At 36.9% G+C, this 16,566-nt stretch overlaps 2 protein-coding genes across 3 annotated transcripts; one reads left to right on the forward strand and one right to left on the reverse strand.

Moving 5' to 3' along the window:
• Positions 1–2,966: 2,966 nt before the first annotated feature.
• On the reverse strand, positions 2,967–8,482 carry LOC134648237 (tyrosine aminotransferase). Its single transcript, XM_063502724.1, has 5 exons — positions 8,097–8,482; positions 5,456–5,784; positions 4,668–5,141; positions 3,667–3,849; positions 2,967–3,155 (listed from the first exon to the last, which is right to left on the reverse strand). Exons 1-5 carry the CDS (start codon positions 8,239–8,241, stop codon positions 2,967–2,969), a joined length of 1,320 nt encoding a protein of 439 aa, XP_063358794.1. The 5' UTR covers positions 8,242–8,482.
• Positions 8,483–11,308: 2,826 nt separating this feature from the next.
• On the forward strand, positions 11,309–13,434 carry LOC134647912 (NADH dehydrogenase (ubiquinone) complex I, assembly factor 6). Of its 2 annotated transcripts, none has more exons than XM_063502285.1 (5): positions 11,309–11,552; positions 11,633–11,874; positions 11,971–12,203; positions 12,939–13,101; positions 13,187–13,434. In XM_063502285.1, exons 2-5 carry the CDS (start codon positions 11,674–11,676, stop codon positions 13,364–13,366), a joined length of 777 nt encoding a protein of 258 aa, XP_063358355.1. In that variant the 5' UTR covers positions 11,309–11,552; positions 11,633–11,673; the 3' UTR covers positions 13,367–13,434. The 2 variants fall into 2 exon arrangements, with proteins under 2 accessions (XP_063358355.1, XP_063358354.1); XM_063502284.1 differs by having other exon boundaries at positions 11,637–11,874.
• Positions 13,435–16,566: the final 3,132 nt, after the last annotated feature.

Below are 16,566 nucleotides of genomic sequence, written 5' to 3' on the forward strand. Positions count from 1 at the left end.
CAGTAGAAAAAGGCGACAAATTTGAATAATGTAGACGCGAAGGGATATCGTCCCATAGAAAATTTAAATTTCGCGCCTTTTTTTACTGACAAGATTTGGTTGACCAGCTATATACATTATGAAATCTGGGGGCACGGCAGTGCCCCCGCCAAGTCGAGCGCGAAGCAAACACTGCCGTACCATCCTTTACTGGAACCATTTCGCCGCATTTTCAGGCCCCTATTTGAGAACCTCTGGATAAGACCAGAACGCAGAAATTTTCGTCATCCAGTAAGCTATAATAACATACTTAAAATCCAAAATTTTAAGTCTGTAGGTCATTTAGTTCCGAAGTTAAGTGAAAGCAAAGTTTCGCATTTATGACACTCATTCATTCACTCATGATCATCTGAATAGAATTAGTATTTCCCATAAACTCAGAGAGCTGAAATTTGGTACAGAGTTAGGGTTTAATGGCCACATAAAGGGTAAACCTAAAAATATTGCAATATCAGTCACGTTTTAAAGATCTAAGAACTGCATTAGTAAGTTTGTAATCCCATATAAATATATGATATTACAAAGTTACTGTTGCAGTTCCTACAAATAGTAGGTAAAGTAAAGGTACACTACGGTACATCGTATGTGTGAGTATGAATGAAGATATGTTATACGTAGTATGGGTATGAGTACCCGAAAAGGAGGACTGCCTACAAAAAGAGATGAGATCCCATCAAAAACATTACATGTAAAAAGGTGCAAGTCTCGCAACGCTTTTACTACAAAAAAGTTTTGAAATGTAATGTGAAACCAAGTCGGTTATTTTAATCAGTGCCAGGGGGTGTTAAAACCGTATCAATAAGATATCTTTAATTTGTAATACATATAACTTGGAGGATACAACTAAACGGAGTAGCCATTAACAGGCTTTCCCCTCTGTCGAAAATAGGCGGCCAACGGTCATACACAATGTATGGACTGACGTTTATCTGACATGGCTATTTTTACGTTACGCATACATTTGACGTCCCCCTCCCCCGCAAAAATCGGCAGACTGTTTTGTACAGAAAATTACAGACATGGCGTCTCCGTTTGATTATATCCTCCAAGACATATAATGACTTGGCAATCGCACATAATGCTTTACTCGTACCGTACTCGTAAATATGTGTAATGCTCAAACTGCAATTAGCGCTAGTGTTATGTTCAATTAGAATTATTTTTAATAGGTGACGATGATCCTTTTGTCATTATGCAGCCGTGCGATGGCCAAGTCATTATACGTATTACAAATTAAAGATATCTTATTGATACGGTTTTAACACCCCCTGGCACTGATTAAAATAACCGACTTGGTTTCACATTACATCTCAAAACTTTTTTGTAGTAAAAGCGTTGCGAGACTTGCACCTTTTTACATGTAATGTTTTTGATGGGATTTGGAACAATCCCTATTTCCTTTAATCCTTGGTCCAGGACTGTATTGCCATTATTCATTTACAATCGAATGATAATGATTCCGAATTTCCATCGAATATTTCATCGATTTTTACGGTTAGAACAGTCCCATAGATCTAGAGTCGTTCGGAAAGTGAAGAGTCGTGAAATCTATTGACCTTTGGTATTGACATTGGTATATTTTTTATATAAAGTGTGTCAAAGGACTGTCTTATTTCAAGCATAGACAGGGAGAGTCATACTATCTTTGTCTTACACCAGTTCTAGCACCCAAAAGAAAAGGATGACTATAGTTTTTTTGTTCCTATTTACTGACAAATTGGTTTGACCATCTATATGTATGTGCTCAAAGAGTAAAGTAACTATACTATAGATGGTGAAGCAGATCTTGTCAGTAGAAAAAGGCGGCAAATTTGAAAAATGTAGACGCGAAGGGATTTCGTCCCATAGAAAATTTGAATTTCGCGCCTTTTTCTACAGATAAGGGCCACTTGCGCCATCCAAGGGTTAGCCACTGATTCGTGGTTAACCGGTTAAACCCGGAGTTACCAGTACAATTGAACCCTATGTTAACGGTTAACTCCGAGTTAGTGACTTAGTGGCTAACGCTGTATGGTGCAACGTGCAAGTGGCCCTAAGAACAGTAAATAAAATAATGTATTAGATTTTATTTTTAATAAGCATATAACACTAACTTATAAATATAACATTTTACGCTTTAGTATTGATCTCAATCGCCTTCATAGTACCAGCCTATAAGGATTTCCAAACGTAGTAATTTATCAATACAATTGGTAGAGACAGAGACACAACTATAGTCACAATGCAACAACAATTACCTACCTAACTTTGTTTTATAAAGTTCGTAATGCTGAATAGAAATGTTTAACAAGAAACTTACAAAATTAAAAAGATGGCACTATAACACTTGTCATTAAAATATGAAATAGGTATATGCAGTGTATAAAGAGAAAAGTGACCGTCATTAAAAATGAACATAATTTAACAATTCTCCATACAAACTTAGTCCCCGTAGTAACGAAGGGGCACAGTTGTAGCACAGAATTGGTCTGTGAATTGTGGTTAATATACATTAAATGTGAAAAATGTTTTCCATAATGTCAAGAGGAAAAAGGGGACTACGTTTTTATGTAGAAGCGGCTATCAATTTTATTATTCTCTCAAATCATACACCAGTACCTACTAGTGTATTCATAGAAATTATGAGTTTCGTAGGGTAGGGTCGAGTTTCGAGTCATAGGGTAGGTGCGTTTGTTTTCGTCCAGCTGTAGTTTTCGTCCACTCGAGGAAATTTCAATATAAACCTACATTGCTGCACAAATTTGGACTTATTGCAATCCTTAATATCGAAACGATATACATATTACCTATCTATCTACATAAAAATTATGTAGCTATCAAGATGGTATCAAGTAGCAAATTAAATATCAAAAATATTATTTGCTAATATGTCAAGTGAACGAAAACTAGAGCATGGACGGAAAATAGCGCAATGAGCCTAGGTATATTTAAGGTTGGTGTTCACAGATGACTTCGTTGACAGGCTCCACATAAACGAAATTAGTATCGACTTCCTTCAGATTGTCTCTGGAGGCGATATGCTCTCTGCAGAATACCGTTATGCGATCGCATGCTTCTCGCATGATCTCCTCCGGTACTGTCAGGACAATCCGCATGTAGTTAGGGTACTCGAAACACTGGAAACAAACACAAGAGAAATCAATCACACACACAAAAAAACATATTTGTGGAGTGTGGACGCCAAAGGTCAAGAAGGAACCTCAGATCATCAGAGATTACGGCTTAAATTTAAATGAACCGCACCTTAATTATATTAACACATGAACATGAACAACATGGAACATGTAAATACTTTAAAATCTTGTAAAACCCATAAAAGCAATGAATACATTATGAATTACTATTTACTAGCGACCTGAAGAACAGAATTCCTCAAAATCACTCTATTGATAGGTGAAAACCGCACGAAAATGCAACTTCAATTAGTTTTTGAGTTTATCGCGAACATAATACCTACAGACAAACAGACTCGTTTGATTAAATGTAAAGCTCCTAAGTTAAGTAATTATTAATTAATAAATCAATTTGATCCCTAAGTAGGTATTTATTAATTCTATAGCCAATTAAACTACTGAATCGCCTAACAACATTGGTGAGCATTGCATTTTAAATTGTATGTTTACTGACCTTTCCAGGTAGACAAAATACTGATTGTTCTGAAACAAGTCTCTCGACAAATTGAAGCTCGTTGTCGAACTGGGGAAATAGGGACATCTTTATTTGTATCATCATATACATGGCTCCTTGAGGCATCACGGGCCGCAATCCGGGGGCTCGGCGCAGTGCTTCGTAAGCTAGCTTGGCTTGGCTCTATAAACATAAACAATAGTTATTTGTTTTACAAGGGGGCAATGTTGTTGTCAAAATCATCATTTAATCCTTTAACCGCCAGAGTCTGATATATAAGACATTACATATCCAGCTCATTTCGCCACAGTCTGATAAATAAGACAAAGATCTGATTTGATTTTTACAGCACACTTATAACTCCCGTAACTGTATATGCCAACCTTACTCTGCGTGGTACAATTACTGTCGGTGGCGACACAAGCACGCTCGATCTTCATGACGAATCTATAAGGGTTCCGTTTTTTGCCATTTGGCTACGGAACCCTAAAAAATTGCTGGCGGTTAAAAGGTTATAAGTCAATTCTACCAGCAAATATAAGAAAACAACTCAAAATTTGTATTTGATTAGGTACTTTGTCTCACATGTGAATAAAATGCAACTTTGCTATCAGTTTTTGAACAATCAAGAAAGCCTTTACCAGTTAGTGTGGTGAAAAATATTAGATACCTACAATTAAGGTTCATAATTTAGCTAACCTGGTAAATACTCGCAACCCTTTTAGTTTGTTTTGTTCAAAGGACAATAAGGGTAACACAATAACACAGTAAGTAATTATAGTATGCGATTATTCTTAATTTTTGTTTTCTAGAAACAAACCAGTGCTTATCATAATCAACAATATACTGTATCGAAATAACCGTTGAGCAGCCGTGGAATTAACCGTATCCACCTATCAGTTATAATCTATTCAAATTTCTTCATTTTCATTAAAATACTACACCGGCGCCTACTAACCGTCAACCGATAAGCACGCGGGCGACCAGAAACTTCCACTCACCTCTAGAAACATTAACACATCGTCGAAAAAGCTCTGTGGCGTGAGTTGCAGGATAGCGGGTAAGGCACGCTGAATAAGAGTATTAGGGCCAAGTATCCTAGTAGTCATATTATTCAAACCTCTGCGAACTTCTTTCCCAAATATATTCTGACGATCATGTATGATCACCCAGCCCATCCTCCAACCCGGCACTAGAAACCTCTTAGTCAGTCCACCACAAGAGAGCACAGGAACATCAATTGAGAGCGAGGAAAGAGCATGGTACTGATTGCCAGAAAACACCATATGCTCGTATATTTCATCTGCTATTATGGGAACACGATTTCTCGACGCAATATCTAATATTTCAGTCAAATGCTCTTTACTGTACACTGATCCGCAAGGATTTGACGGATTTATAACAACTATTGCCGCGGTCTTGTTGTCTATTTGTCCTTCGAGATCGTCCAGATCGACTTTCCATTGCTGATCAGGCTGTAAATGATGAAACAATGTAGTTACTTTAAGTAAGCTTCTAAATTCCCTTAACATATATCTACGCAGTAACCAAGAAGATCATACGTAAATGATCAATATGCAAACTAGTCTACAATCAAATGAAAACTTGTTATGCCTCTAGAAACTTGAATGCCATCGACTCTTGTTTATCTACTTCCACATTTCAATAAACGAGGCTACTTTGCAAATTTTATTTATAACTGTTATCCACGTGTCCACAAGCCAGGTTTATATTTTTCCATGCACATATACCTATTTCATTTTTCTTTTAATTAAATGTCAGCACTCACCAACAAATTGTAATATTTTATTTGAATTCCTAAGCCTTCGGATAAGGTTCTGTATATCAAGAACCCCGGTCGCGGCACCAGAATGTTCTGGGCGGCATCGGCCAGCACGGTAACGGCCATCTCGATGGCGTGAGAGCAGCCGCTGCAGAGGATGACGTCCTCGGCTGTGACCGGTCCTTGGTGGGCACAGTACTCTGCCACCGCTTCCCTGACATCCTGGTGTCCTTTACCGGGACCGTAACTTCTAGAGCTAAGCAACTCGATGCTGTCCCGCACAGCCTGTAGCACTTGGTCTGGTGGATTGAGGTTTCCAAATGTAGTCGGGTCACCTAAAAATATATTACCAAAAAGTATAGGTAATCGGCAAATAATCTTGTTATGAGTTATGACACCGATAAATATATAATTGTGCAATAATTAAATTAATTAATTCCCCTAAACATTCCGGCTTTAGCATTTTGGCAAAATACGAGTAGAATGCCAACCTTGTTAACCTTGACTTAATTGATATAATAGGTACTATAGGTACTCCTCTAATTCTTACAAAAATCACGTTTTTCCACTAGTCACCTTTACTATATTATTTTAAAAGTCGTGATCGGTAACCATAGGTATAGGTAAAATTAATCTTAACTTAAGTTTAATTTTACCTATCATGTAACATTTAAATTAAGGATAAGTACTTATTGTACATGGTCAACGTTGGGGTCTGGGGAAGATTATTTATTTACCCAGTCATTATATTATTTACAATTTTACTTTAAATTAAAACAAATGAAGCTGTTTTCAAAGAAAAAGAAAACATTTTTGTATAATAAGCTTTTGTCGCTGATTGCATTGTTTGGATGGACACGTGTTACTCGTATAAGCGTGTAACTGTGGTGTAACTTGTGAAATGTTTTAACTAGCGCTATCATTTTGATGTCAACTTTTAGCTGATATCGTACTATCATTTAACAATAAAAAAGTACAGGTCAACTACCTCGTCTAAAAAAATATTTAATGAAAAAATAAAAGTAATTTTTGGAGACAATTTTTCTTTTTGTTATTAATTCCCGAGTGATTGTGGAAAATTCTTTGTGACATTTATTCTTGAAATGTATATATACCCTAAGCCTAATTCATAAACTATCGAATTATATTTTTTAGGATTCCGTAACTCATAATGAAAAAACGGAACCCATAGGATCACTGGTGCGCCTGTCTGTCCGTCTGTCACAGCCCATTTTCTCCAAAACTGTTGAAACTGGCTATCAGGTACAACTTTTTATATAACTGCTGTATTTTTCAAATATGTAAATTTGACATACTTCAACCAATATTGTGTGCAAGGAATATTTGTTTCAATAGGTTATGGGCCCATAGTTTAGAAGAAAAATATCTCAAACTAGGTACTGGATCAATTAAGTTTAAATTTGATACACTTCTGTAAATTTGTGGCCCACAGACGGATATGTGACGTAAACAAATCCGGGCCACTTTTGGGGGTAAATGAGAAAGTTAAAACAAAGTTCTGCAAACTAGGTATATCGTGTTACATATATCAAATGAAAGAGCTCATTTTGAGAATTTCGAAATTTTCGAATATACATTTTTTGCAACTTAAATAGACTATACACAGACAGACTACTAGACATAGTCTATAGACTTGAATAGACTGTATAAATAGTTTAGAAGTTATTTAAGAAAATATACAAAAAAACCAGCCAAGTGCGAGGCGGACTCGCGCACGGAGGGTATACCTACCTACCGCACCATCAGCATAAAATAGAGCAAAAAAATCGTGTTTGTTGTATGGGAGCCCCCCTTAATTTTTTTTTGTATTTGTTGTTATAGCGGCAGCAGAGATACATCAGTTGTGAAAATTTCAACTGTCTAGCTATCGCGGTTCATGAGATACAGCCTGGTGACAGACGGACGGACGGACGGACAGCGAAGTCTTAGTAATAGGGTCCCGTTTTTTAACCGAACCCTAAACCCTAAAATGACCATCCCCCCCCCCCCCCTTTATCTCCAAAACTACTAGGTCTAAAACTTTAAAATAAAACATACCTACACAAAATAGTTCTTTACCTATACCTAGATTAAAGTAAAACCTGCTTTAGGTAGGTATAGGTAACAAATATACGCCTAAGCCCTATTGATTAGGAAGTGCTTCCAATTTAGCTTTAAAACCCACACATAGGTACAGGTAACAGTCCTAACACATCAATAAACGAACTATGTATCATCATCATCTTCCTCGCGTTGTCCCAGCATTTTGCGACGGCTCATGGGAGTCTGGGGTCCGCTTGGCAACTAATCCCAAGAATCCCATCCATCCCATCCAGGCCGTCTGACCTTCCAACCCAGAGGGTAAACTAGGCCTTATTGGGATTAGTCCGGTTTCCTCACGATCATGGCGGACTAATCACAATCAGGTGGTTTAATTTATTTAAATTATATATTTATAATTAATTAATATTTTATGATCAAAATGTAAATAAATTATAACAGCATTACATAGTTTTCCCCCTTAGATTGTTTTAAGTCGTACTTACCTATTTTTTTATGACATTTGGTACTATTATAAACTTTTTTATTTTACATTTCCTGTACGTACGGCACAAACACATCACTGTCGCGCACCTACTGAACTCACCAATGGAAAGAGCAATTAACTGCTTATTAGGGTGCGGTTCCACTTGTAAGTTCTCCACGATCTCCCTGATCACGTTATGGGTGTCGCGAGCCAACGCTGAAGCACGCACCTCCCACACCTCCCTGCTCAGAGACCTCTGCGACATGGGCACACAACTTGCAAAATGTTGAACGCTATGGTGACACTTTAGAGAACACAATCGTAAATAGTGCCCGCTTACCGATACACCTCAGTTTTGTATTGAATCCGATCTGGTGTGAGACGGCTGGCGTGATCGAGCCGCGGAACTGGTTTCAAAATGCAGATGAGATGACGACAGTGGAGCTAGTTGTAAACATTCCACCCTTACCTCCATAAACTACTCCACTCTTCGTACCATTGGCCCCGGATTATACATAAAATATATAAAGCGTTGAATGCGTAGCTGCTTCAAATGCTTCAATGTGCGTAGTTTAAATAAGTAGGTATGGTGACAATGGATATTTTCTTGTTGAGTATACAAAATTCTAATTGTTCCCCGGGAAATGAGATCATGTTACTAAATCTCCAATAGCTACTTTTTCTTTTGACATACCCTGAATTTTCCCATTCCCACTCAAACAAATCTTCTAAGTATCTATCTATATACGGGTGTGGCCTGTAACACGAGCAAAAAATTAAACTGTAGGATGTACTCCTAAAACTGACCAACATTAGTTCAGCGACTTTTAAAAATAATTTGTGTTTTGATTTTTAATACTTACACTTTAAAGTTTTTTTTAAGACGCAATGTATTGCGAATTTTGTTATGTTTAAGGCGTAAGTACATTGAAGGTAAAATTTATATTGTATGAACAAATTCATTATTGAAGTTTTCATTATTTTTAAAAGTCGCTGAAAAAATGTTGGTCAGGTTGAGGAGTATAGCCAATATAGCTATAGCGTCAATTTCCATTCTGATATTTTACCCCCCATTCCATAAATAACCCTCAAAAAATACTATAAATTTTATACTTAGTCATGTTTTAAAAAAACACATGCATTTTACTTTCCTCGCATTCGAAATGAAAAGTAAGGCATCGTTCAGCCTCGGACTATTGGCGCTCACAACCTCACACTGCGTTCGAGCGCCAAACTACCTCGGCAGAAATGAGTTTCTCATGCTCAGAAAGAGGGTCATTGTTGTTCTAAAAGGTGTGCAGAAAATGATACGTTTCTGCACCAATGCTCTTTACGTTCCAAGTACGTTTATAAGCAATTGAAATTTGGGTTTAAATGGATTTGTCTTGTCTTGATTGCCTAAAGTATTAATTGAAAGTACCCTAAAGAAATACGATAAAAAATATACTTAGACATGTTTAAAAAAACCGGCCAAGTGCGAGTCGGACTCGCGCACGGAGGGTTCCGCACCATCAACAAAAAATAGAGCAAAAAAATCGTGTTTGTTGTATGGAAGTCCCCCTTAATTTTTTTTTTATAGTATTTGTTGTTATAGCGGCAACAGAGATACATAATTTGTGAAAATTTCAACTGTCGCGGTTCATGAGATACAGCCTGGTGACGGACGGACGGACGGACGGACAGCGAAGTCTTAGTAATAGGGTCCCGTTTTTTACCCTTTGGGTACGGAACCCTAAAAACATATGCACTTCCTCGCCTCGTATTTGAAATGAAAAGTAGGTAGAGTGTTTAACTCGGGTGAAACATTCACCGCCGGGGCGGGGCGGTGGTGTCGGTCATTCAGCCTCGGACTATTGGGTGCTATTGGCGCTCTCACACGTCCCCTATTACCATTTTAACATTTTTAACCCTTTTAATACCTGTAAGTATGCCGGCGAATTTCACCCAAGGTTGTTCAGATTTTTTTGCGTGATAAGTATAACTTAACAAACATTGAGACAAGCAAACTTTAATTTTTATGATATACCTATTAATAGGGCTCATTATTTCAATGTGAAACAAATTAGTTTCATGCAATTATCTACGACTAAAAATAAAGCGATAACAGTTTAAACGTTTACCTACCTAAATATCCGTTTTACTTAGAAACTAATATTATTAGTTTGAATAACTTAGTGGTGTATTGAAACCAGCACTCTCGGTGGTCACTTGCGAAAGCACATTTATACAGGGTAGTCTTGAAACATTATGTAGACCTTTTCGTATCAAATAAATAGAATAGATCTTTAATGTTGTTTTGAACTTTGTACATGTTATTTGTGCAATGTTTACGTTTAGCTCTTGTTTTTGTTATTTACACGCATACGCAATACGCATTGATACTTACCTATAAATTCCATTCATCTTTTGAGTCCTTGGTCCTGGTCTGGTCTGGTTTTTCCATAAATTACCGAGCACTTCGTTTTAGACGATTCATTATACCTAGACGTGTGGTATTTGATCACGCTTAGTTTCTACGGGTTACGAGGTCGTTCTTATACAGGGCCTGGTTTGTGGTTCGCCTTTCTGAGCCCAGACGACGCCCACGAATAACACGCGTTTGAATTACTTAACTAACGCGACACAATTGTTGTGATCTTGTTGGGGTCACTTTAGAAAATAGTGCTTAGGTACCTGCATGGTACCTGTGTTATTTTGAAGAGAAACCATGGAAGTGCTTTCTTACTTGAAAAGTAAAACAGTTGTTACTGATATATTATTAAGTAACTATATATACTCTGGCAAACCAACTTTGTCAGTACCTACAAAAAGTGCGAAATTCTAAATTGTACGGAAGATTAATAAATAAATATTATAGGACACTCTTACACAAATCGACCTAGTCCCACGGTAAGCTCAATAAGGCTTGTGTTGTGGGTACTAGACGACGATATATATAATATATACTTATAGATACATATAAGTCCTTAAATACATAGAAAACATCCATAACTAAGGAACAAATATTTGTGATGAACACACAAATAAAATGCCCGGTTACCGGGATACGAACCCGGGACCTCCAGCTTCGTAGGCATGTACAAGTTGCTCTGGCGCCGAAATTGGATGCGGCGACGATGGGCAACCGTGACAGAGTTAGGTTAGTGCTGTCTCGCTTGCACAACTCATCTGTAGTGCAGCAAAGTCGTAAGAGTTAATCGATTTGAGAGTAAATCGATTAACTAAATCGGCTACCTATTCTTCCATTAATTTGACTACTGGCAGCACACACTTGAAATGTCAAATGTCGATCAATACTTTTGACAGTTTTGACTTATGATTATGAATGACATTTATCTTCAAAACATAACCAAAAAACATTAATAAAATTATTAAAAACAAAGAAATTTAATGGTTGGGAAAGTGGAACCTGAAAAGAAACAACATCAGAAAACACACAATGTTTTTAACAAGGAAAAATATGAGTAAATTATTGACACAAACTTTCAAGACGATGCAACATGCGAAAATACGAACGCTAACTACAACTTCTACTTCTAATGAAGATTCTGTTAATTATTGTGCAAATATAGTAAAGTAATTAACTTTTTTAGTTTACTTTCTTTGTCATCTCTCAGATAAACAGCGTATTCTGGTACTTCTGTCTTCTTTCACAGATAGATCGCATGATTATGAAAATTTTCTGGCGACACTACTAATGACAAAAGCTCTTCGGTCACCGGCGCTAGTGGTCAGAGCATTCAATGTAGAAGTTGCCAGGGTGCAAGACCAAACTACAGATCCACAAATTGCAATGATGCGGATGCAATTTTGGCAAGACACTTTGAAGGACATTTATAAGAAGGATCAAAGTCTTAGTCAGGTTCCAGCTAACCCTGTTGCTCAAGAGTTATTTAAGGTAAGTTAACTTTCTTCTATATTCATATAATTTTAATCTAAAGATCTTTGAAATTCCCTTTTATTAAGGGTTCTTTTTCCATTTTGTTTATTGTAGGTCTGTAGTGTCTACAAGATACCAAAGAGAAATTTGCAAAAACTCATTGACTCCAGACAGAGGTTAATGAAAGCAAAATATTTTGGCAGCCTGGCTGATTTAGAGAAATACACTGATGACAGTGTATCGGCGATATACTATACAATACTCTGGCTGGCGGGCATTCAGAACTTGCATGCTGATCATGCGGCATCCCATCTAGGTAAAGCCCAAGGACTCACCAATATGCTAAGGTATGTGTTACTGTTTTCATTTTTATTAATCTGAAAGGAAGGTGGGCAAATTGGCCTAATGACCAATAAGGACAAGCAATATGTCACTGGATAGTGTATTCTAAGTTCTAATACTTTTAATATGGCAGATAGTTTCAAATCTTTGTGTGAAAAAAGTTATAACCGCAAAAAGTAGTGTGAGTTTAAACGTGACTGTATAGTTTTTTTCGATACTGAGTTCCTGTGTCGCAGATCATTAAGGTTTTGTTATTGTGGATGATTTGGTGTCACAATATTTTAGTTTTTTATTCGTTTTCTTATGTTTTTTTGTGTCATAATTATTTTTTTTTTAAACAGAAATTTGACAAGTCTCGTCATACAAAAAAATGGAGTATATAAAAAACCTTTCCAATGGTATGTCGCATATTCTTATTGGTTCATAGGCCAGTGTCCATACAAATCTGCCCATCTTCCTTTAGACATTGTTTTTATGAAGTGCTAGGGAGTGATCCCTAAGATGTTGATATGCATAACATAGATTGAATATCCCGTTTAGATACACTGTACTCCTAAATAACATTGTATTAGTTGCATTATTAAATTAATATTTGCTTTAAAATGGAACATACCTGTTTTGTATAATTTAAATTATATACTTACCTATCGCATTTTTGATATATGTCCTTTAAAAGAGGATTTTTATATAAATATGTAATTAAAATATGATGATTATTTATACATTGTGGTTAATTACAGGTCTATACCTATGTCTAGTTATTCTAAAATGGTATATGTACCCATGGATTTGTTAATGAAGCATAATGTATCTCAAGAAGATGTGCTGAGATGTCGGGATAGTGAGAACATGAGAAATTGCACACATGAAGTTGCAATCTCAGCAAATAATCATCTTAAAAAGGTATGAAATATCAAAGATTTTATATTTATTTAGCATGTGTCAACTCCCAACTAGTCTTATTCTAATTTCGTCGTTTCTTTTTCAGGCAAGAAAAATAGATGTGCCGAAATTAGCTAATCAAATATTTCTTCCAGCTGCAGCAATAAACAATTATCTAAATAAGCTCCAGAAGTGCAATTTTAATGTGTTTGACAGTTCACTAGTTCACAGAAGTGCTACTTTACCACTCGTTTACTATTTTATGAGACTCTTAAACAAGTATTGACTGTATTATATGTAATAGTATCATAGTAGTGTTAAATTATTAATAAAGTGACTGTTATAGAAAATCCTGGTATTATGGTATTTAAAATCAGCATTTTTTGTGGTAAACTGTTAAGGTGGAGGTTCGCGCCGCGACAGACACAAGCGACCGAGACAGAAGACCGCGACCATCACTTGACACCACAGAGCGTCACGCAGAGCGTTTCTGTCTCTCGCGAACTGTCGCTTATATGTTGCCTACCGTCCAGGCGCGGATCCAGCCCTCAAAACAGGTTGTGGTCACAGCCACCCGAAAATCGGCAAGTACGAGTCAGAGTAGGTGTCGAACTCGCTCATGAACAATCATGACTCTAGAACGACCATCCCGATCTCAATAAACCGTGAAAGTGTGACGTCACAAATCTATTAGGGGGGTAGGTACCTAATGATTCCCCGACCAATTTTTCGCAGATTTTTCACACACAACGTTTCGCCGAACATCTAACTTTTAGACGACATTTGCTAGTTTTGGTTCACATACCGTTCAATTCGTTTTTGTGTTCATTAGCAGAACAATTATTGTAAGAATTTCATTTGGCAGAGTAATCTTCTCGTTTAAGGAACTTATAGTCGAGTAACGTTTTTTTTTTAGATTTTATGCACTTTTTAAAGATTTCGTTAAGTAGTATAATCGACAAATTCAAAATGGTGGAAAATAGAGATACCTATCCTAAAAAATACTTGTGATAAGTACCCCATTAGATTCGGAATAATGTCTAGAAATTTATTCGAAGCACATAAAAAAATGCAAAATCACTATCACTACATAGTATAACACAAAGTCGCTTCCCGCTGTCTGTCTGTCTGTATGCTTAATTCTTTAAAACTACGCAACGGATTTTGATGCGGGTTTTTTTAATAGATAGAGTGATTCAAGAGGAAGGTTTATGTATAATTTGTTAACCCGTGCGAAGCCGGGGCGGGTCGCTATTATATATGTCGGAGCGAGACACCAGAAGGACGTATTGCAGTGTTACAGTTCACAGCTTTAAACGCCTGTATAAAGTCGATTAGCAATGTTTGGCTACGTATTATTTGCTTGTAACGAAATAATAAAGTTGCGTAGTCAGTGGCGGATTTGCAGTCTTTGCCGCCCTAGGCTCCAGGCCTTGTAGCCGCCCCTTTCTCAGCATCAGCACCCATCATATTGACTACATTTAGGTCAGGCGACGAAAAGGTGTAGAGGGAAATGCTTGGGACACATTTTTAACTTAGTAACTCTATTTGGGCTCGTTAGGAGGTGAACATATCAAAAGTCCCCTTGAGCGGGGGTAGGAGGGTTTGGTTGAAGGTCCCATTTTTCAGGTTTTTGCTTATTATATCTCAGTAACTATGCGTCCTTGTGACAAATTCATTATACAAAATCAAAGCTAATTAAATTAAGCTACAAGTTTTATACAGTCGAGTCAGTCGAGTTTTTCGATAGGTATTTTGTTTAGTTTTTGAGAAATCCACTCTCTGTAATTTTGCATTAAATTTCCTTCAATACATAATATGTAAATATTTACGGTACAACTACGTACAACCTATAAGATTTTAACAGTGTATTCCTGTAGGGCTAAGATGGTTGGTTTTTTATGATATCATGCCTGTCACGTTCTAACAAGTATGTAAGTGCGAAAGTGACGCATAACATGACAAGTGATAAAAATGCGACCATGATATCGCCGCTGATCATATTTAATTTAAAGACTAAAATGTCCTATAAACTTTTCTGGAACTCGCCTAGTTTCAGAATTATTACCAATTAAAAAACAAAACATCTAAAATGCATTTAAGGTGGCGATGTTGCCACTATGCGACGTAGTCTACATATTATCCTTATTGATAAACGTCAGAAAGTAGTAACGCTTTGCAAAAAAAAATAGGGTTTACGAAAAAAAGCAAATACTTATTCATTTTAAGTGACAGTTTTACCAATAACACTTACTTTTTATGTGCAAAAACATTCAAAAAATCTAAAAAGAAATATAAGAAAATCTTTTTTTTTTGCCAAAATTCACCTATAAACACTCATATAACTTTTTTTTTTCCTTATTTTGGCCTCCAGCTAATTCCAGAGTAGTTGAAAGGACATTTTAGTCATTTAATAAATATGATCAGTAATAAACTGTTAAAATTTTTCGGGTTCCTTTCCTCGTCAATATTATTGAAGAAAATTTAATGCAATATTTCAAGAGCCACTGCGAAATCGACGCCACACACGCGTTCGGGGCTTCGCGACGCGATTCGCGCACAAGTGTAGAGGACCCTCAAGATATCGAAAAACTTGACTGAGTAAAACTTGTAGCAAATTTAATCAGGTTTCATTTTTCGTCAGGTTTCGTTAGAACGCATAGTTTCCGAGATATAAGCCAAAAACCGAAAAATGGGACCTTCAAACCTCCCTCTTTCCCCGGCTCAGCAAGGGCTACGGCCGGGGACTTTTGATATGTTCACCTCCTAACTAGTTCAAATTCAAACAAAGTTACGAAGTCCAAAATTGTGTTCTAAGACTTCCAAGCATTTCCCTCTATGGGTACCTTTTTTTGAGAATTCGTTGCCACATTTTGAATTATTTCTTGTTATAATCAGCGAATTTTTTGTCACAATTTGCCGCCCCTAATATCTCGCCGCCCTAGGCTCGAGCCTACTGTGCCTTATGGGAAATCCGCCACTGTGCGTAGTGAATAACGTCACCATCTATTGGCGTATTGTTGAACTAAGATGACAGGTAGAAGGCTTTGGAACGTCAAGAGGTGTATCTTGAGTGAACGTAGGCACGAGTGGGCATTTTTGTCGTTTTGTTGGTAGACTGGTCAGGCAGGTTTACCAACTTGAATTGGAGGCGGGAGCAGTTGGCTCCGCCGCTGGAACTGGCTTCTTTCTTCTCGATCGGACCGCGCTAGAGATCGGACGTTAGCCAAGCTCGTGCCTAATTCGCTACGTTACTGAAGGATTATTCTGAAAGCTTATAGATTCTCACGTTCTTTAACCGTTTAACTAAGTGTTTTATTCCAAGTGTTATTTTGATTTCTTATGTGCCATTAGAAGCTTACTTTTGTAAAATAAAGATTTGAAATTTCATGTGATCTTTTTATTTTAAATTAAATAATTTTGGATCTAAATAGCGATTCGTCGTTTTGATTATTTAGTACTGAAATATAGTAGGCACTAGTATGG

The sequence above is a fragment of the Cydia amplana genome, chromosome 5, assembly GCF_948474715.1.
Source record: "Cydia amplana chromosome 5, ilCydAmpl1.1, whole genome shotgun sequence".
NCBI lineage: Eukaryota > Metazoa > Arthropoda > Insecta > Lepidoptera > Tortricidae > Cydia > Cydia amplana.